Here is a 21,562-nt window from a genome sequence, read left to right as displayed (position 1 = left end):
TTTTCCTCTTATTTACATGTTTGCATGCTAAAATATCTAAAGGTGAAACCAGCTGGTAGAGTTATATGTCTGGATTTATTATTTTTTTATTTATTGCATTTGTATCCCACCTTATCCACCTATTTGCAGGCTCAAAGTGGGCTTACATAGTATTGTTAACATAGTTATTCCATATATCAAGTATGGTTAGTTTTGTGTATAGATTAAGAAAAGAAGAAGGAAGGAAGGAATTTATTAGGGTATTTATAGAAGGTCATTTGAGAGTCCGTCACCAGGAAATTAGTTATGTTGTAGGAGGCAAACAAGTTAAAACAGGAGACGATGAGACAGTAGTACAGTATGGATTGTGAGGAGCTGTGGAAGGCACTTACTGGACATGGTTTCACATGCCATTTAGATGCCAAGTGTGAACTGATGCATCTAGGGGAAAGATACAGAACTCAGCATTTTCAACCTGTAGTTGGTATTTGAGTCACTATTGAAAAAAAAAGTCTTGCAAGCATTGTGCAAAGTACATAGAAGTTTTCAGTTTACTGTGCTGTGGCTTATCAGGATATTCAAAAAGGGAATGGACAACAGAACCGCTGCCTAGGTCCATGGTGTGACTGTACTCTAAATATTGTTGTGCATATCAAACTGTCAGAACTAGAAATCCTAAAGAGAAGGGCAACAAGGAGATGGAATGCTAAAAGGAATCTGTTTGATCCTTTCTCCCCAAACTGCTGTTATCAGCTTCTCAAACTGTACATTGTTAAATACTGTAAACAGAAAAGCATTTGCTTTTTTTAAAGATGTCTGGTTCTTTCCTATATGGAGCTTTTTACAAAGCCTAGAATGTTAGAACGTTTTCAGATAACATGCAAACTTCTATTTATGTGACAAAACAGTCTTCAAAAAGGGTTAGTGATCTAGAAACCAAGCTTTTAAATAAAGTGGCAGGGATCAAAAGGCATAAGGGTCAGGTTTCAAGCTCTTTTTTTTTTTTTTTTTTGGAGTGGGGGGGTGAGGGAAGCAGTTTGGTAATAACTGATCTTACCATTTGTGTATTCCTGATTGTAGGATGGAAGATGTTGCTGCTCCATCAACTTCTACTGATCAAATTAACAGGTAAGTCATGGCCTAAGAAATGCTATGCTACAGTCCAAACACTTAAATTGTCAAAATAACAACCATTCTTTGAAAAATATTCATCGTATCAATACTGGTTAGTGGTGTCTTTGGCTTGAGGTGGATTCTTTACCCATACAAACTTTTTTCAAACTTCAGTTCTATAAGCCAAAAGCCAAATCATCTGAAAAGACTCAGGAGCCCTTTTACAAAGGTACGGCAAGCCCAACACAGGCTTGCCGGGTGCCAATTAAGGACTACCGCCGGAGTCCGGTGGTAGTGCTTGCCCCCAGCATGCGCCATTTCCAACACGTCATTTTTAAAATTTTTATTTTTGTAGTTTGAGGGGCTTGTAATGCCGGTGGGCTACCACACGAGCCCTTACCACCCCTTAAATAGGAGGTTATAAGTGCTCCCCCAGGAAATGGCCACGCTGCAAGTGTTGCACGCACTTCTTGGCCGTTTCCGTTCCCAGTCCAGAAATACCTTTTACCGGGTGGCGGTAGAAGGGAGCCTCGCTGTGCGGCAGGGCCCCTTTTACTGCTGCTTGGTAAAGGGACCCTCAGTGAGGTCTCATCAGTCTCATGTCATTGCCACTGTTCCAAAAATCAAAAATTTTCCTTCATAGTACATTACTAGAATAGTACAGTGATATTCTCTTGCCGTGGTGTTCATCCTTTAAGCCTCCTCTTTCTGGGTTTTATTGAAGTACTAGTGCAAGGGCCCATCAAAATTGGACAACAAAGGACATTGTATGCATCTGTTTACTGTATAGACTATACTTCTTCAATTATCACAATAGGAAATTCTAACAATTAAAATACAAAGATCATTAAAATAATCCACATCAACTAGCAGCCTAAGCATTGCTATTTGTGAAGAATTTTAAGTCCTGAACTGGAACAGGTTTGAGTCACACAATTTTGTTTAGTAATTTCTGTTCTCTGGAAGTACAAGGAATGCAGGCAGTTCTGGTGACATCACCCAACGTTGCCTGTGGACCAGAGCTCTCCCCAGTTAGGCAAGGTTAAAATTTAAGCTTGAATGTGCATGTGGGGATTCCCGCCTGGACAAAGCTCTTCAGTTCACTTTTTTGGTCCACTCTCTAGTTTTGTTTAAAAAAACAAAAAAAAAACAAAAAAACAACCCCCCCCCCCCCCCCGCTTCATCAGAAGCAGGGTTCCGGGTTCAGAGCCCCTCTCTTCTGATTATGGCTATTCAGTCCAAGTGCTGTAATGGTCTCCTCCATGGACTCAGCCAAGGTACTGCAGGGGAGATTTACTGAGGTGCAGTTTCTATGGTGCTTCAACCGCACAGTTAAAACTAGATGCAGCTATATCTCAGCAGTGTTCTGTTCTCTCTAGCCTCATTTTCTCTTACTGGTGCCGGCTTCCGCTTAGTGTTCCCACACAGTGCAGGATGAAAATGCTGCAAATGCCTTCTCAGGCAAGGAAAAATCAGTGACCACTACTTCAGCTGTGAAATTGCCAACATCTTGTTGGCCAACAAATGCTCTAGATGGACAAGGTTAGTAAAAAGCATAAAGATGAGCATGATAAACACACAGAATACTGTTCTTCAGAGTCCAATTCCTCCAGAAGTAGCAGGGACTCCTCTGGCAGATAGCACTGCTTTTTTTTTTTTTTTTTTTTTTCAATTTCTACAAAACTTTGTCCAAGATTCTGCATCTTTTTCTGTACCTCAATACTAAATCCACACCAGAAACACCTGGCCCTTCCATTACGTAGTTTACCACTATTCCAAAACATGTGGGATAGTTGTGTCCAACCAGCAGGTGGAGATAGATAACTGAAAACTGAGCTGAGACAGCTCTTCAGTATTTTCCTTTTCCAGCAGGTGGGTGGACACACTTTTCAGTCTCTGGTTCTGAATGATTTGTTCCTGGTTGTTGGTGAGCTGGTCCCCAGTTGAGCTTTATGGATCGCTTGAGTCTGCAGCCTCATTTCTGGAGGACTTCAGATCCCTGTTCCTGGTGCTAAGTGAATTTACTTCTTCCCTCCCTTCACCTCTCCTCTGTTTCCTGTGGAGATCTCCTTTTCCAGCACAACAACCTTAAAGGAAAGAGCGTGGGATAGCATTACTACTACTACTTATCATTTCTATACGCTACTAGATGTATGCAGTGCTGTACACTTGAACATGAAGAGACGGTCCCTGCTCAACAGAGCTTAATTAGGGCAGACAAACAGGACAAATAATGGATAAGGGAATTACTAAGGTGGGGGTGATAAAATAAGGGTACTGAACAAGCGAGTAAGGGTTAGGAGTTAAAAGCAGCATAAAAAAGGTGGACTTTTAGCCTAGATTTGAAGACGGCCATAGATGGAGCTTGATGTACTGGCTCAGGAAGTTTATTCCAGGCATATGGTGCGGCAAGGTAAAAGTAACGGAGTCTGGAGTTAGCGGTGGAGGAGAAGGGCGCAGATAAGAGATTTACCCATTGAACGGAGTTGCTGGGGAGGTGTGTAGGGAGAGATGAGAGTGGCGAGGTACTGAGGAGCTGCAGAGTGAATGCACTTATAGGTCAATAAGAGGAGTTTGAACTGTATGCGGAAACGGATAGGAAGCCAGTGAAGTGACGAGGAGAGGGCTAATATGAGCATAACGACACTGGCGGAATATTAGTCGTGTAGCAGAATTTTGAACAGATTGAAGAGGAGAGAGATGGCTAAGTGGGAGACCCGTGAGAAGCAAGTTGCAATAGTCTAAGCGAGAGTTAAGAGTGTGGATGAGGGTTCTGGTAGTGTGCTCAGAAAGGAAAGGGCGAATTTTGGTGATATAGAGAAAAAAATGACAGGTTTTGGCAGTCTGCTGAATATGTGCAAAGAAGGAGAGAGAAGAAGAATTATAAGTATTTAACTTAGGGGCATTTTTACTAAGCTGTGGTAAAAGTGGCCTTAGTGCACCCTTAAGTGTGGTTTTTCCCCACACTCTAAGGCCGTTTTTACTAGAGCCATAAAAAAATGGCCTTTTTGTGGTTTTTTTTTTTGTTTTGTTTTATTAATGGTCATTAGATTGTAAGCTCTTTGAGCAGGGACTGTCTGTCTTTCTATGTTTGTGCAGCACTGCGTACGCCTTGTAGCGCTATAGAAATGCTAAATAGTAGTAGTAGTAGGAGTGTAAGATGACTCCAAGGTTACGAGCTGATGAGAAAGGGAGGATGAGTGTTATCCACAGAAATAGAGAATGGGGGAAGAGGAGAGGTTGGTTTAGGGGGAAAGATAAGCTCAGTCTTGATCATGTTTAGTTTCAGATGGCGCTGAGACATCCAGACACATCAGACAGGCAGGCTGATACTTTGGCCTGGATTCCTGTTGAAATGTCTGGTGTGGAGAGGTAGATCTGGGAGTCATCAGCGTAAAGATGGTACTGAAAACCATGAGATGAGATCGGAGTACCAAGGGAAGAAGTATAGATGGAGAAAAGAAGAGGTCCCAGGACAGATCCCTGAGGTACACCAACGACAGTGGGATAGAAGTGGAGGAGGATCCACTAGAGTATACACTAAAAGTACGATGGGAGAAGTACCTAAACCTACACTACCCAAACTGCAAAGGTCTGAAATACAAAACAACTTACGCATCCGGCTTCTCTTACATAAGTGGAAAACTATGGAATAGCCTCCCAAAAGCTGTGAAAACAATGCACGATCACCTGAACTTCAGGAAATCACTGAAAACCTTCCTCTTCAAAAAGGCCTACCCCATTGACCCCCACGTAAGCTCTTCACCCAGCAACACAGCATAACTATAATAGTACTGGACAACACGCAATCCTCATCCCTTGCGACCCTCCACTTATAATCAATACGATCACTATACAACCTTGTATCTGTTATCAACTGACTGGGCAAATGCCTTGACGGTACTATGTAAGCCACATTGAGCCTGCAAAAAGGTGGGATTATGTAGGGTACAAATGCCATAAATAAAGAAGAAAACCAGGGAAGAACAGAGCCCTGAAATCCAAGTGAGGACAGCGTATCAAGGAGTAGGCTGTGATCAACAGTGTCAAAAGCAGCAGATAGATCGAGAAGGATGAGAATAGAATAGAAACCTTTGGATCTGGCCAGGAACAGGTCATCTATCAGTACTGAGCCTTTCTCATCTGTGGTAAGAGTTGTGGAGACTTTGAGCTTGGGGGGAGCAGCTGGCAGTGGTAAGTCCAACTAAACTTTGACTCAGAACCACTTGGGAAACATTGTGCTGCACTTGTGACAGCTGGGGCAAGTGGTGACTCCCGCGGAGGCAGTTAAGCAGTGTTCCTGCTGTGGGAGCCGCCAGCTGGCATTGGTGTGTTGCAGTATGTGCAAGCTGAGAAACCTGTGTGACGTAGAGGAAATGGTCGGCGGCAGTGCATCTTTAGATTTGGCGCAGCATAAATCAACAAGCAGGGCGGGAACCGCAGTCCGATGGTGGTGTGGAGGTGCCTCCTTCAAGTTTGAGGGCTGGTGTTCTGACCGCATATTTTCTCCCTTGTCTGCTCAGATTGCACACATTCTAGCATTTATTCAGGCAGGCCTTCAGAAAGCATTGGTGTTGGGTTTGTTGGATTTGTCTAGAGCAGGGGCACTTGACACCCCAATCTATTTTTGAACTTCAGATGGGTAATGGAGATTCACAGCATTTTAGGAGCAAAAGATAGCCTGGCTGCACACCATATAATGTATACTACTGTTTTGCCAGGTACTTGTGACCTGGGTTGGCCACTGTTGGAAACAGGATACTGGGCTTGATGGACCTTCGATCTGTTCCAGTATGATGTTCTTATGTTCCAGTACTTATGTTCTTTCCTCATCTCATTAAGACTTTGGTGGCACCATAGCAGGAAAGATTTGGATAGCCAAGGCACACTTGATCCTTTTTGTAAGTTGAGGGACTATAGCCCTATTGTCCTCATATTTTCTGTCTCTTCAAAAGGGGTTCGGTTGCTCAGATGACAGATCTCTTTGTGCAGGGCAATTTGTTATCCTTGCAGCAGCTGTAGTATCTGGTTGCAACCAAGATACCTTTTTACCAAAATATTTTCAGATTTTTTGTTGCAGGAGAAGGATGCTAAGACCAATTAAAATAGCAAACCCTTGCAATTGAAGGTGGTATTTAAGGGAGGATTGGGGAAGAAATTGTCACAAGTATACTCCAGCACTAGGCAAGGTGAGGGGAATGTTCTCACATCACATCTGTTTATGGGAGAAATGGCTGGGAGCTTATATGGGGGAGGTGTTTTGGGAGAAGGCTCACGTGTACTCACGTAAGTGTTCAGCAGTCAGCAGTTAATGTATAAATAGATGCAATTTCAGCTCACAAACTGACTTTAGTGGATACTGGTTAAAAGCAAGTACAGTTGGGAGTACATAAGTATTGCCATACTGGGACAGACCGAAGGTCCGTCAAGCCCAGCATCCTGTTTCCAACAGTGGCCAATGCAGGTCACAAGTACCTGGCAAGATCCCAAAAAAGTACAATACATCTTATGCTGCTTACCTTGAAATAAGCAGTGGATTTTCTCCATTTTAATAATGGTCTATGGACTTTTCCTTTAGGAAGCCATCCAAACCTTTTTTTAAACCCCACTAAGCTAACCGCCTTTACCACATTCTCAGGCAACGTATTCCAGAGTTTAATTACATGTTGAGTGAAGAAAAATTTTCTCTGACTTGTTTTAAATTTACTACTTTGTAGCTTCATCGTGTGCCCCCTAGTCCTAGTATTTTTGGAAAGAGTAATAAGTTTGTCTTTTTTTTTTTTTTTTTTTTTAATCTGGTTAAGGGACTACATAACTTTCTGTTATCAGCAGTTGAGATTACCGCCCCCTGCTATGATTGGGATTCATAATTTATAAACAAAGGCTACATCTGTAGCCAACCTTAGAAACATGCTTTTACCTGATATTTCTAAAGCAGAAACATCCTTAGTGCACACCTTCACTAATCACTACTGCAGAGGTTCCCAGACCAGTTTTATGGGAATCAAAGCTTGTCAGGTTTTCAGGATATCCACAATGAAAATGCATGAGTGATTTAGCATATACCACCTCCTTGCTTGCTAATGACAATCCACCCCACCTTTTTCCATAGGTTGCTCAAAATCATCTAAAAGATGGCAACCTGTAGCTTAGGATTCAACCAGGAAGTGTGCCTGCATTCTGTTCTTGTCTTCGGTTGATCTGTAACAGTGGTTCTCCATAGACTGCAGGGAAATAGTCACACCCACCCTCCTTATTCTATAGTATTCATCAATAGTGGATGCTTCAAATTAGCTGTAAAAAAAATCAAACTGAGGGCTTTGTTTACTCAGGAACCCCTGAGCATGCTCAATTTTAATCTTGTCTAATTGGGGAGAGCTCCAGCACACAGGCAACATCAGGTGACATCACCAGGAAGCATAGCGTGTTTCCCTGCTGTCAGTGGAGAGTCCCTGTTACAGGTAAGCACTTGTCCTTTTTTACACTGTCCTGTGGACAATGTACAAGTTTGCTCAAGTAATTTAGTTTTCCAGAGATACATGCTCACTATTTTCAGCTAATAGTAGCCTTTGCTGCAGCCTCTCTGGAAGGCCTATGTGCCCCATTTGAACTTCTGTAATTCTTTAACATCTACAGAAACTCATTCTTCCTCCACGACCCTCCAGACCGGTCAAGACGCATGGGTTATGTCCTCCTACCAGCAGAGGGAGACTGAGAAACACTGAACTTTTGAATACTGTATATATAACCTGTGCAGTACATTCACTAGCCAGTATTTTCTCAGTCTCAGCAGAGGTAGATGGACAGCCTGTGCAGTCTTTAATAGTCTGGTGAGGTAGTTTGATTTTATAGTTAAGGGGGTTTCTCCTCTTAATTCCTTATTTATTGGTTTGGCATATGCCCTGTACGTGGTAAAAAAAAAAAAAAAAAAAAAGTGCTTCGGGGCCCTGGGTCCGGTGGGGCCCAGTTTTTCCCCCTGGGGTGTCACACCTGTTTTCAGGTCCCTCCCCCTGTGCTGCTCTCTTTGGAGACGCTGGCAGCTTGTGCCTCGGCTGCTTTCTCTGATTGTAGCCTTGAGAGCCCCCACTTTACAGCTGCCAAAAGAAATTAGTAATATTTCTTTAAGAGCCGTCTGCAGTTTTGTGGGTAATATCCCTTTAAGAGTCGTCTGCAGTTTTCTTTACATAGGAACGGTCGGCAGGTCCGTTCCTATTGCTGGCGAAGCAGAGAGAGAGCAGAGAGGCTAATTGTTGTGGGGGAAAGCGGTGAAACAGAGTGTTTGCGCCGGTCGGGGCTTTGAAGTTATGGCGGGCAAACTCCTTTGCTGTCGCGCGTGCTCGCGTCGGGGCATAGAGGCGCCGGGAGGTCAGTGCCGGCTGTGCGGCGATCCAAAGCAGGTCGCGCCGGTGGCGGCACCCCCGGTGTTAATAGCGGAGGCCCCAGCTAGTTCGGGGGTGTCAGGAGTAGCAGCAACGTCGGCAGGGCCGTTTTCAACGAATTTAGTTTTGGCGGGAACGGCCGCCATTTTGGATTCCGCGCGTCCCGCGGAATCAGCTGTTTTTGGCCCGGCTGCTCCCGGATCGGCCCCGAAGTTGGCACCGGAGGGTCCAGGAGGCGTTGGCTTTCCTCCGGATTTTGTATGGACCCTGTTTCAAGCCTGGAAGGCGGGACCCCCACCTTTGGGGGAGGGGGCTAGTGCGGCCCCGGTTAAGAGGCCTCGTTTTGAGTGGGACGACGAGGAGGGATTCTCCCCTGTAGGATCTGAAGGGGCCTTGAGTGATAGCGCGGATCCTGAGGGGTTTGAGGGTCCTCAAGAGCCGGAATTGGTGGTCCCTGGGGAGGATCCTTCTGTAGTGAGAATTTTTCACAGGGAAGAGCTTGCAGATCTCATTGAGCAGGTTTCTTCCACCCTTAAGTTCGAACAGCCAGAGGCGGTTTTGGGGGAGGCTAGGCAGGTGGATCCCTTGGTTAAGGGGATCCAGCGGCAGGCTCGGTCTTTTCCCATGAATAAGGATATCCGGGATATGGTAGTTCAAGAGTGGCTTTCGCCGGATTCTCCCTGTAAAGTGTCTAAAGCGATGTCTAGGCTGTACCCGCTCCCACAGGAAGATAGAGATTCCTTTAAGGCTCCCACTGTGGATGCGGTGGTGACAGCAGTCACCAAAGCCACGGCTATACCGGTGGACGGGGGGACTGCTCTCCGGGATCCCCAGGATAGGAGACTTGAGGCTTTCCTCAAGCGGAGTTTTGATTTGTCGGCCCTGGCCCTGCAGGCCTTGATTTGTGGGGGGCTGGTTGCGAGGGCGTGCTTCCGTTGGGCCGAGAAACTCCTTGATGACTCCGTGGAGGTTGGGACCTCCGGGGTACAGGAATTAGCCAAATTGGAAATGGGATCCTCCTTTTTGTCTGATGCGCTTTATGATTTGCTCCGAGCTTTGGCCAAGAATATGGCTATGCTGGTGGGGGCACGTAGGGCGCTGTGGCTGCGAGGTTGGGTCGCAGACGCGGCCTCCAAAGCTAAGCTTTGTTCTCTTCCATTTAAGGGGGCCATGCTCTTTGGTGAGGATTTGGATAAGTTGGTGAAAGGTCTCAGCGATGCCAAGGCCCCTCGTCTTCCGGATTTTCGTCCTAAGGCGGCGTTCAGGGGTACTTCCTCCCGAGGTCGGTTTAAGGAGGCTCGCCGGTATAGGCCCGGGAGGACTAGTGGGGCCTTTAGAGGTCGGTTTTTCCAGCGAACACAGTCCTTTCGGGGGAATCGGCGCGGAGGCCGTGATTTCTCCGCGGGAGGACAGGGAGGACAGGTTTCGGGGCGTAATTCACAATGAAGGTGTGCGGGTCCAGGCCCTGGTTCGGGTAGGGGCTCGGCTGAGTCAGTTTTACCAGGACTGGGCCCAAATCACATCGGATCAGTGGGTTCTCGAAGTGGTGCGAGACGGGTACGCTCTGGAGTTCGACGGCCCGCCTCCCGAAAGGTTCCTGGAGTCCCCTTGTCTTTCCAGACTCAAACGGGCGGCGGTGCGAGACACGTTGGCGCGGCTGATCAGTCTGGGGGCGGTGGTACCTGTTCCCGCCACTCAGCGCCGCTTGGGCTGCTATTCAATCTACTTTGTGGTCCCAAAGAAGGAGGATGCCTTTCGACCTATCCTAGATCTGAAGGCAGTAAATGCAGCCCTCAGAGTCCCCACTTTCCGCATGGAGACATTGAGGTCGGTCATTGTCGCGGTGCGGGAAGGGGAGTTTCTCACGTCTTTGGATCTGACGGAGGCTTATCTGCACATCCCCATTCGGGCCGCTCATCAGCGATTTCTGCGTTTTGCGGTTTTGGGGAAGCATTTTCAGTTTTGTGCTCTGCCTTTCGGATTAGCAACGGCTCCGCGAACGTTTTCCAAGATCATGGTGGTAGTGGCGGCGGCCTTGCGGAAGCAGGGGGTTCTGGTGCACCCGTATCTGGACGACTGGTTGATTCGGGCAAAGTCCCAGTCGGAGAGCGAGGAGTCGACTGCTCGAGTGGTGCATTTTCTTCAGTCTCTGGGCTGGGTAGTGAATTTTGGCAAGAGTCACCTGGTGCCGTCGCTGGAGTACCTGGGGGTTCTATTCGATGCCAGGAACGGTCGGGTCTTTCTGCCAGGCCCCCGGATTCGCAAGTTGCAGAGTCAGATTCGGCTATTTCTGTCGGAGGCGGCTCCGACGGCCCGGGAGTACCTGCAAGTCCTGGGGTTAATGGCGGCCACCATAGAGGTAGTTCCGTGGGCCCGGGCGCATATGCGGCAGTTGCAGTCAGCTCTTCTCAGTCGGTGGGCGCCTCTGTCGCAAGAGTTGGATGTGCGCCTTCAGCTACCGGTTTCCCCACGCCTCAGTCTCCAGTGGTGGCTAGACCCAGGCAATCTGGAGAATGGAATGCCGTTGGAGGCTCCGCAGTGGGTGGTTCTCGTCACAGACGCCAGTCTTCAGGGCTGGGGAGCTCATTGTCTCGGTCAGGTAGCTCAAGGACGCTGGTCTCGGGTAGAAGCTCAGTGGTCCATCAATCGGTTGGAAACCCGGGCCATTCGACTAGCGCTTCTGGCGTTTCAGAGTGTGCTGGGGCAGAAAGCAGTCCGGGTGTTTTGCGACAACGCCACCGCCGTGGCTTATGTCAACCGTCAGGGGGGCACAAAGAGTCAGGCGGTCGCGGAGGAGGCGGCGCTGTTGTGTCAATGGGCGGAAGTTCATCTTCTGGCGCTCTCCGCGGCACATGTGGCTGGAGTAGACAACGTGGAGGCAGATTACCTGAGCAGGCATGCTCTAGACCCAGGAGAGTGGTCGCTTCATCGGTCAGTGTTCAATCGCATTGTGTCGGTCTGGGGACTTCCCGTGATGGATCTCATGGCAACGGCCCGCAATACTCAGGTTCAGAGGTTTTTCAGTCGCCGGAGAGATCCTCGAGCGGAAGGCATAGATGCGCTTCTAATGCCGTGGCCGCAGGAGTTGCTGTATGTGTTTCCCCCATGGCCGTTGGTCGGTCGGGTGATTCAGCGCATTGCTCGACACCCCGGACAAGTGATTCTGTTAGCCCCGAATTGGCCGCGTCGGCCGTGGTACGGAGATCTGGTGCGGTTGGCGATAGCGGATCCTCTGCCGTTGTCAGATTCAGGGGTGTTGTGTCAGGGACCGATAGTTATGCCGGATCCGGATCGGTTCTCGCTTACGGCCTGGCTCTTGAGGCACAGGTTAAGGAAGAAAGGTTTTTCGGCCAGAGTTATCGATACGATGTTGAGTTCGCGTAAGCGGTCCACATCGTTGGCGTATGTCCGGGTCTGGCGAGTTTTTGAGCATTGGTGTGCAGGTAGGCAGGTTCTGCCCTTTCGGGCGTCGGTGACAGATGTCTTGGAGTTTTTACAGGATGGTATGGACAGGGGTTTGGCCTTGTCTTCCTTGAAGGTACAGGTAGCGGCTTTGTCGTGTTTCCGTGGGAAGATCCAGGGAAAGTCGTTAGCTTCTAGTCCTGATGTGGTTCGATTTTTGAAGGGTGTTAAGTTACTGCGCCCGCCGCGGCGGCGGATGGTGCCTTCGTGGGATTTGAATCTCGTTTTGGATACTTTGGTGAGGCCGCCGTTTGAGCCTTTGGTTTCTGTTTCAGATAAGGATCTGTCCCTAAAGACGGTGTTCTTGGTGGCTATTACTTCAGCTCGGTGGGTGTCAGAACTTCAGGCTTTGTCTTGTAGAGAGCCCTTTTTGTCCTTTTCCAAGGAGAAGGTTTCGTTGCGCCCGGTGCCGTCCTTTGTGCCCAAGGTGGTCTCAGAGTTTCATGTGAATCAAGTGATTTCCTTGCCAGTTTTGGGTGACTTGGCCGGGGATGCAGAGCAGCGTCGACTGGCTAAGTTAGATGTGCGCAGAGTCTTGCGCTGTTACATTTCCAGAACTCGTCACTATAGGCTTTCTGATCGTTTGTTCATTCTCCATGGTGGTGCAAGGAAGGGCGCGGCAGCTTCCAAAGCTACGATAGCTAGATGGTTGAAGGAATCAATTGCGTCGGCGTATTTGCTGAAGGGCCGCGTGGTCCCTAAGGAATTTTCGGCTCATTCTACCAGGAGTATGGCGGCCTCCTGGGCGGAGAGTAGTTTGATTCCTCCGTTAGATATTTGTCGAGCGGCGGTTTGGTCGTCATTGCATTCCTTTGTTAAACATTACAGGATTGATGTGCATGCCAAGGAAGAGGCAGGCTTTGGGGCTGCGGTGTTGACCTCGGGCCTACGGGGTTCCCGCCCTTAAGATATTACTGCTTGGGTACGTCCCATGCGTCTTGACCGGTCTGGAGGGTCGTGGAGGAAGGTGAAATTAGATCTTACCTGCTAATTTTCTTTCCTCTAGACCCTCCAGACCGGTCAAGGCCCGCCCTGTCTGTACTGTAGGCCAAGAGGTCTGTAGTCTGTTGTTCTATCTTGGCAGCTGTTGAGTGTGAATTCTATGGTTTCAGACTTGGTTTGGATAAGTCTGGTCAGGTGTGACCGTGTTTGTTAGTCCACCTGTGGAAGCACACACTATCTGAAGGACACAATGAAGGATATGAGGAAAGTGTCCAATTGACAATTACCACGTACGGGGTTATTAGTTCCAGTTGGTGTTTTTGTTTTCTCTGCTTTGTCAGGGTTATACTGGCTAGTGAATGTACTGCACAGGTTATATATACAGTATTCAAAAGTTCAGTGTTTCTCAGTCTCCCTCTGCTGGTAGGAGGACATAACCCATGCGTCTTGACCGGTCTGGAGGGTCTAGAGGAAAGAAAATTAGCAGGTAAGATCTAATTTCACCTTATCCAAGTCTGTCAGTGAGGCTGTCTCTTCCTATAATACTATTCTCTCCTGTGCTCTGGATACTCCTCCATTCCAAACCCCAGCCTTGGCTGACCTCTAGAATCTGCTACTTGCGTTCCTGTGCTCAATCTGCTTGAACGCCATTGTATCTGCCATTTTGACTTCATGCATTTTGAATTCTTGCTGTCCTCCTTCCTGTCTGCTCTTTCACTTGCCAAACAAAACTTCTACAGCCATTTGAAGTAGAGGAGTGTGGTAGCCGTGTTAGTCCACTCTTAAGGTTATCAATAGAAATCAAACAAAATAAAACATGGAAAAGAAAATAAGATACCTTTTTTATTGGACATAACTTAACTCAAGAAATGTATTAAGTTATGTCCAATAAAAAAGGTATCTTATTTTCTTTTCCATGTTTTTATTTTTTCTATTTGCAGCTCATACTTTCAGTGTCTCTTTGCCACACTGAATTCTCTACTCAAAGTGCCTTCATGTCCTTCCCCCCCCCTTTCACTTTCTCACCAGGCTATGGTTGAATACTTCCATGACAGAGTTCACAAGATTAACCAAGTCACCTCTGCCTATCCTCCTTCTACCCCTGCCACCTTTTCTTCCTTTTCTGAAATCACTGAAGAGGAAACTGCATGTTTTACTACTACTATTTAACATTTCTATAGCGCTACAAGGCGTACGCAGCGCTGCACAAACATAGAAGAAAGACAGTCCCTGCTCAAAGAGCTTACAATCTAATAGACAAAAAATAAATAAAGTAATCAAATCAATTAATGTGAACGGGAAGGAAGAGAGGAGGGTAGGTGGAGGCGAGTGGTTACGAGTCAAAAGCAATGTTAAAGAGGTGGGCTTTGTCTAGATCTAAAGGTGGCCAAGGATGGGGCAAGACGTAGGGGCTCAGGAAGTTTATTCCAGGCGTAGGGTGCAGCGAGACAGAAGGCGCGAAGTCTGGAGTTGGCAGTAGTGGAGAAGGGAACAGATGATAAGGATTTATCCATGGAGCGGAGTGCACGGGAAGGGGTGTATGGAAGGACGAATGTGGAGAGATACTGGGGAGCAGCAGAGTGAGTACATTTATAGGTTAGTAGAAGAAGTTTGAACAGGATGCGAAAACGGATAGGGAGCCAGTGAAGGGTCTTGAGGAGAGGGGTAGTATGAGTAAAGTGACCCTGGCGGAAGACGAGACGGGCAGCAGAGTTTTGAACCGACTGGAGAGGGGAGAGGTGACTAAGTGGGAGGCCAGCAAGAAGCAGTTTGCATTAGTCTAAACGAGAGGTGACAAGGGTGTGGATGAGGGTTTTGGTAGAGTGCTCGGAAAGAAAGGGGTGGATTTTACGGATGTTGTAAAGAAAGAAACGACAGGTCTTGGCAATCTGCTGGATATGAGCAGAGAAGGAGAGAGAAGCGTCAAAGATGACCCCAAGGTTTCGAGCTGAGGAGACAGGGAGAATGAGAGAGCCATCAACAGAAATAGAAAACGGGGGGAGTGGGGAGGTGGGTTTGGGGGGGAAAATGAGAAGCTCGGTTTTGGTCATATTTAATTTCAGGTGGTGTTGAGACATCCAGACAGCAATGTCAGACAAGCACGCTGAAACTTTGGTTTGGATGCAAGGTGAGATATCAGGGGTAGAAAGGTAGATTTGGGAGTCATCAGCATAGAGATGGTAGGAAAAGCCATGGGATGAGATTAATGAACCAAGGGAAGAAGTGTACATAGAGAAGAGGAGGGGACCAAGAACAGAACCCTGAGGTACGCCGACAGGCAGAGGGATAGAAGTAGAAGAGGATCCACCAGAGTGAACACTAAAGGTGCGGAGGGAGAAGTAGGAAGAGAACCAGGAAAGGACAGAGAGCCCTGGAATCCAAGTGAGGACAGGGTATCGAGAAGTATGCTGTGATCGACAGTGTCAAAAGCAGCGGAAAGATCAAGAAGAAGTGAGGATGGAATATTGACCTCTGGATTTAGCCAGTAATAGGTCATTGGAGACTTTAGTAAGCGCAGTTTCGGTTGAGTGGAGAGGGCGAAAACCAGATTGTAGTGGGTCAAGAATAGCATGTGAGGAGAGAAACTCAAGGCAGCGGCGGTGAACAGCACGCTCAAGTAATTTGGAGAGAAAAGGAAGGAGGGAGATGGGTCGGTAATTAGAGGGACAAGTAGGGTCGAGTGAAGGCTCCTCTAAACTCACTACCTGTTCTTCTGATCCTATTCCCACTCATCTAGTCAGCCCTTTCTCGCCTACTGTCATCCCTTCTATCTGTCACAGCCTCAATCTGTCACTTTCCACTGCAGCTGTTTCTAATGCCTTCAAACATGCTGTAGTTACCTCTCCTCAAAAAAAAAAAACCTTTGGACCATATCTGTCTTTCCAACTATTGCCCCATCTCCCTCCTCCCTTCCTTATCCAAGCTATTTGAGTGTGCTGTTTACTGCCATTGTCTTGACTTTTTCATCTCAAGCTATTCTTGAACGACTTCAATCTGGCGTTCACCCTCTACATTCTACTGAAACAGCTCTTGCTAAAGTCTCCAATGACCTGTTCTGGCAAGATCAAAAGGTTTCTATACTATCCTTATCTTTCTCGATCTTATCTACTTCTTTTGACACTGTTGATCACCACCTACTCCTTGATATAGTGTTCTCACTTGGAGTTCGGGGCTCTGTTCTTCCTTGGTTGTCTTATCTCTCCCAGCACACTTTTAATGTATGCTCTAGTGGATCCTCCATCTTTTTCCCACTATCAGTTGGTGTACCACAGGGCTCTGTCTTGGGACCTCTTCTTCTCTCCATCTATACATATCCCTTGGGGCTCTGATCTCCTCCCATGGTTTTCAGTATCATCTTTATGCTAATGACTCTCCACACCAGAAATGTTTAGCAGGATTCCTGGCCCAAGTCTCAGCTATCTGTCTGACATTGCTGCCTGATGTCTCACTGCCATCTGAAACTAAACATGGCCAAGACTGAACTTAATCTTTCCCTCTAAACCCACTTCTCCATTCTCTGTCTCTGTGGATAACTCTTATCCTACCTGTGTCATCAGCTTGTAACCTTGGGGTCATCTTTGACTCCTCTCTCTCTTTCTGCACATGTCCAACAGACTTCTAAAGCCTGTCACTTTTTTTTCTCTATCACCAAAATTCATCCCTTCCTTTCTGAGCACACTACCAAAACCCTTATCCACACTCTTATAACTTCGTGCTTAGACTGCTGCAACTTGCTTCTTGTAGGTCTTCCATTAAGCCATCTCTCTCCCCTTCAAAATCCATTCAAAATTCTGCACGACTTATATTCCACAAGTGTTGCTAGGCTCATTTTAGCCCTCTGCTCAAGTCACTGTTGGCTCCCTATCCGTTTCCGCATACAATTCAAACTACTTTTATTGACTTACAAGTTCATTCACTGTGCAACTCAGTACCTCTCCACTTCTCCCCAGGAACTCTGTTCATCGGGTAAATCTCTACTCTTCTCCTCCACTGCCAATTCCAGGCTCTCTTCCTTTTATCTTGCTGCATAGTATGCCTGGAATTGACTTCTTGAGTCAGTACATCAAGCTCCAGCTCTGGCTGTCTTCAAATATAGGCTAAAAGCCCACCTTTTGAGGCTTCTTTTAACTCCTATTCATTTCTTCAGTACCCATAAGTACATAAGTATTGCCATACTGGGACAGGCTGACAGGTCCATCAAGCCCAGCATCCTTTTTCCAACAGTGGCCAATCCAGGTCACAAGTACCTGACAAGATCTCACAACAGTACAAGGGGAAGGCAGACAGTCGTTCAAAAACGCATGGTCGGAACAAGGTATCTTTCAAAGATATCACCAAAACAGGGAAGATAGGGTATCCCGCAAAAAGAGACCATAGTAGATCAGGTGACGTTAAATAAAAATCAGACAATAAGATTGCAAATTAACACTGTCAACTATTGAGCAAGATGTAAATAGGAACAACAAACAGTTTCAAATGTCTATATGTGAATGCCAGAAGCCTAAGAAATAAGAAGGGAGAGTTAGAATATATTGCACTAAATGAAAAACGCAATATAATAGGCATCTCTGAGACATGGTGGAAGGAGGATAACCAGTAGGACACTGTCATACCAGGGTACCAATTATATCGTAGTTTATAGAGGCGTATCTTCAAAGCACTTAGACTTACAAAGTGCCATAAGTTACTATGGAACTTTGTAAGTCTAAGTGCTTTGAAAATGAGCCCCATGGGGTAGATCGAATTGGTAGAGGGGTAGCTTTGTATGTTAAGGAGGGCATTGAATCTAATAGATTGAAAATTCTGCAGGAAACAAAACATATTGGAATCCCTATGGATTGAAATTCCATGTGTAAAGGGGAAAAGGTTAGTGATAGGAGTGTACTACCATCCGCCTGGTCAGGATAAACAGATGGATGTAGAAATGTTATCAGAAATTAGGGAGGCTAACAAACTGGACAACACGGTAATAATGGGTGATTTAAATTACCCCAATATTGACTGGGTAAATGTAACATCAGGGCATGCTAGGGAGATAAAATTCCTTGATGAAATCAAGGACTGCTTTATGGAGCAGCTGGTTTAGGAACCAACAAGAGGGGAAACAATTCTAGACCTAGTCCTTAGTGGAGCGCAGGAGGTGATCATGCTGGAGCCGCTTAATAACAGTGATCATAATATGATCAGATTTGATATCGGCTTTGGAGTAAGTACACACAAGAAATCCAATATGTTAGCATTTAACTTTCAAAAAGGAGACTGATAAAATGAGAAGAACTGTGAAAAAAAAAATTAGAGGAACGGCTTTGAAGGTCAAAAATTTACATCAGACATGGATGCTGTTCAAAAATACCATCCTGCAAGCCCAGGCCAAATATATTCCATGTATTAAAAAAGGAGGGAGGAAGACCAAACGACAACCGGCATGGTTAATAAATGAGTTGAAAGAAGCTATTAGAAATAAAAGAAAATCCTTCAGAAAATGGAATAAGGAACCAACTGAAAATAATAAGAAACAGCATAAGGAATGTCAAGTCAAATGGAAAGTGCTGATAAGGAAGGCAAAAAGAGACTTTGAAAAAAAGATTTTGTTGGAGGCAAAAATACATAGTAAAACGTTTTTTAGTTATATTAAAAGCATCGGTTGGACCGCTAGATATATATATATTTATAAATGATTTAGAGATGGGAGTAACTAGCGAGGTAATTAAATTTGCTGATGACACAAAGTTATTCAAAGTCGTTAAATCACGACAGGATTGTGAAAAATTACAAGAGGACCTTACGAGACTGGGAGACTGGTCGGCTAAATGGCAGATGACGTTTAATGTGAGCAAGTGCAAGGTGATGCATGTGGGAAAAAAGAACCCGAATTATAGCTACGTCATGCAAGGTTCCACGTTAGGAGTTACGGACCAAGAAAGGGATCTGGGTGTCGTCGTCGATAACACACTGAAACCTTCTGCTCAGTGTGCTGCTGCGGCTAAGAAAGCGAATAGAATGTTGGGTATTATTAGGAAAGGTATGGAAAACAGGTGTGAGGATGTTATAATGCCGTTGTATCGCTCCATGGTGCGACCGCACCTTGAGTATTGTGTTCAATTCTGGTCGCCGCATCTCAAGAAAGATATAGTAGAATTGGAAAAGGTGCAGCGAAGGGCGACTAAAATGATAGCGGGGATGGGACTACTTCCCTATGAAGAAAGACTAAGGAGGCTAGGGCTATACAGCTTGGAGAAGAGACGGCTGAGGGGAGACATGATAGAAGTATATAAAATAATGAGTGGAGTGGAACAGGTGGATGTGAAGCTTCTGTTCACGCTTTCCAAAAATACTAGGACTAGGGGGCATGCGATGAAACTACAGTGTAGTAAATTTAAAACAAATCAGAGAAAATGTTTCTTCACCCAACGCGTAATTAAACTCTGGAATTCATTGCCGGAGAAAGTGGTGAAGGCGGTTAGCTTAGCAGAGTTTAAAAGGGGTTGGACGGTTTCCTAAAGGACAAGTCCATAAACCGCTACAAAATGGACTTGGAAAAATCCAAAATTCCAGGAATAACATGTATAGAATGTTTGTACGTTTGGGAAGCTTGCCAGGTGCCCTTGGCCTGGATTGGCCGCTGTCGTGGACAGGATGCTGGGCTCGATGGACCCTTGGTCTTTTCCCAGTATGGCATTACTTATGTACTTATGTAAGAAGTAAAGGGGGCGATCAGGGAAGACAAAGCCATAGCGGAGAGATTAAATTAGTTCTTTTCTTCGGTCTTCACCTAGGAAGATTTGGGATAGATACCGGTATTCAAAGCTGATGAGTAAGAGAAACTGAATGAAATCTCTATAAACCTAGAGGATGTAATGGTACAATTTGACAATTTAAAGAGTAGCAAATCTCCTGTACTGGATGGTATTCATCCCCGAATACTGATTAGAATTGAAAAACGAACTTGTGAAACTATTGTTAGTAATATGTAATTTATCTTTAAAATCAAGCATGGTTCCGGAAGATTGGAGGGTGGCCAATCTAACTCTAATTTTCAAAAAAGGTTCCAGAGGAGATCCGGGAAATTAGACCGGTGAGCCTGAAGTCAGTGCCGGGCAAAATGGTAGAGACTATTGTAAAGAACAAAATTAGAGCATATTCAAAAGCATGGATTAATGAGAAAAAGCCAATATGGATTTAGTGAAGGGAAATCTTGCCTCACCAATCTATTACACTTCTTTGAAAGAGTGAACAAACGTGGATAAAGGTGTGCTGATCAGTATTGTGTATCTGGATTTTCAAAAGGCGTTTATTTATTGCATTTGTATCCCACATTTTCCCACCTCTTTGCGGGCTCAGTGTGGCTTACAATAAGATATGAATAATGGAAATACATTTGTTACAACTTGGTTATGGGTTACGTTGTACAAGTTATGCGAGACCATCGAAATGTCGGTAGGAGTAAAACAATGGGACATCAACATTGAAACATTGGAAAGAGACAGTGGGGAGCTTAAAGGGCCGTGTTAAGACACTAAGACATATGGAGGCATATTTTCAAAGCACTTTGGGAGGCTAAGTTCCATAGGTTTCTATGGAACTTTGGGAGGCTAAGTGCTTTGAAAATGAGCCTCATGGTGTACATATTTCTATGAGTAAATGTATGATTGATGTGGTATTGCGGGGGATGAGGGTCAGAAGTTGATGTATGATGCATTGATGATCAGTGAGTGTAGACTCTGTGTTTTGGCTCTTACATGGGAAAGTACCTCATGAAAGACTCCAGAGGAAATTGGAAAGTCATGGGATAGGAGGTACTATTGTGGATTAAAAACTGGTTAAAAGATAGAAAACAGAGAGTAGGGTTAAATGGTCAGTATTTTCACTGGAGAAGGGTAGATAGTGGTAAGACCGCTGTTTTTTTAAAACATATTTCTAAATGATCTGGGAATGGGAGTAACTAGTGAGGTAATTGAATTTGCTGATGACACAAAGTTGTAAAATTGCAAGAGGATTATGGAAAATTACAAGAGGACTTTATGAGATTAGGAGACTGGGTGTCTAAATGGCAGATGACATTTAATGTGAGCAAGTGCAAAGTGATGCATATAGGAAATAGGAACCCAAATTATAGTTATGTAATGCAAGGTTTCACATTAAGAGTCACCGACCGGGAAAGGGATTTGTTGAAACCCTATTAGTGTGCTGGGCAGGTTAAGAAAGCAAACTGAATGTTAGGTATTATTAGGAAAGGAATGGAAAACAAAAATGAAGACCTTATAATGCCTCTGTATCGCTCCATGTTGCGACCACTCTTCGAATATTGTGTTCAGTTCTAGTCACCGTATTTCAAAAAGATATAGTGGAATTAAAAAAGGTTCAGAGAATGGTGACAAAAATGATAAAGGGGATGGGATGACTTCCCTGTGAGGAAAGCCTAAAGTGACTGTGGCTCTTCTGCTTGGAGAAAAGATGGCTGAGGGGAGATATGATAGAGGTCTATAAATTGAGTGGAGTGGAACGGGTAGACGTGAATCACTTGTTTACTCTTTCCAAAAATATTAGGACTAGAGAGCATGCAATGAAGCTAGAAAGTATTACTAAACTAATTGGAGAAAATATTTCTTTACTCAGTGTGGAATTAAACTCTGGAATTCGTTGCCAGAGAATGTAGTAAAAGCAGTTAGCTTAGTGGGGTTTAAAAA

The 21,562-nt window shown here is 45.5% G+C and overlaps 1 protein-coding gene across 4 annotated transcripts in view; it reads left to right on the top strand.

The window, feature by feature from the left end:
- NASP (nuclear autoantigenic sperm protein) overlaps nt 1–21,562 on the top strand; it is an 84,742-nt gene that overhangs the window by 13,308 nt on the left and 49,872 nt on the right. For all 4 annotated transcript variants that reach the window (XM_030206221.1, XM_030206222.1, XM_030206219.1 and 1 more), the window contains exon 2: nt 1,060–1,107. In XM_030206221.1, the coding sequence (XP_030062081.1) occupies nt 1,061–1,107 (47 nt within the window). In that variant the 5' untranslated portion in view covers nt 1,060. The remainder of the gene's footprint in view (nt 1–1,059; nt 1,108–21,562) is intronic.

The sequence above is a fragment of the Microcaecilia unicolor genome, chromosome 6 (assembly GCF_901765095.1).
Source record: "Microcaecilia unicolor chromosome 6, aMicUni1.1, whole genome shotgun sequence".
Lineage (NCBI taxonomy): Eukaryota > Metazoa > Chordata > Amphibia > Gymnophiona > Siphonopidae > Microcaecilia > Microcaecilia unicolor.
This window is presented reverse-complemented; position numbering and strand designations above follow the sequence as displayed.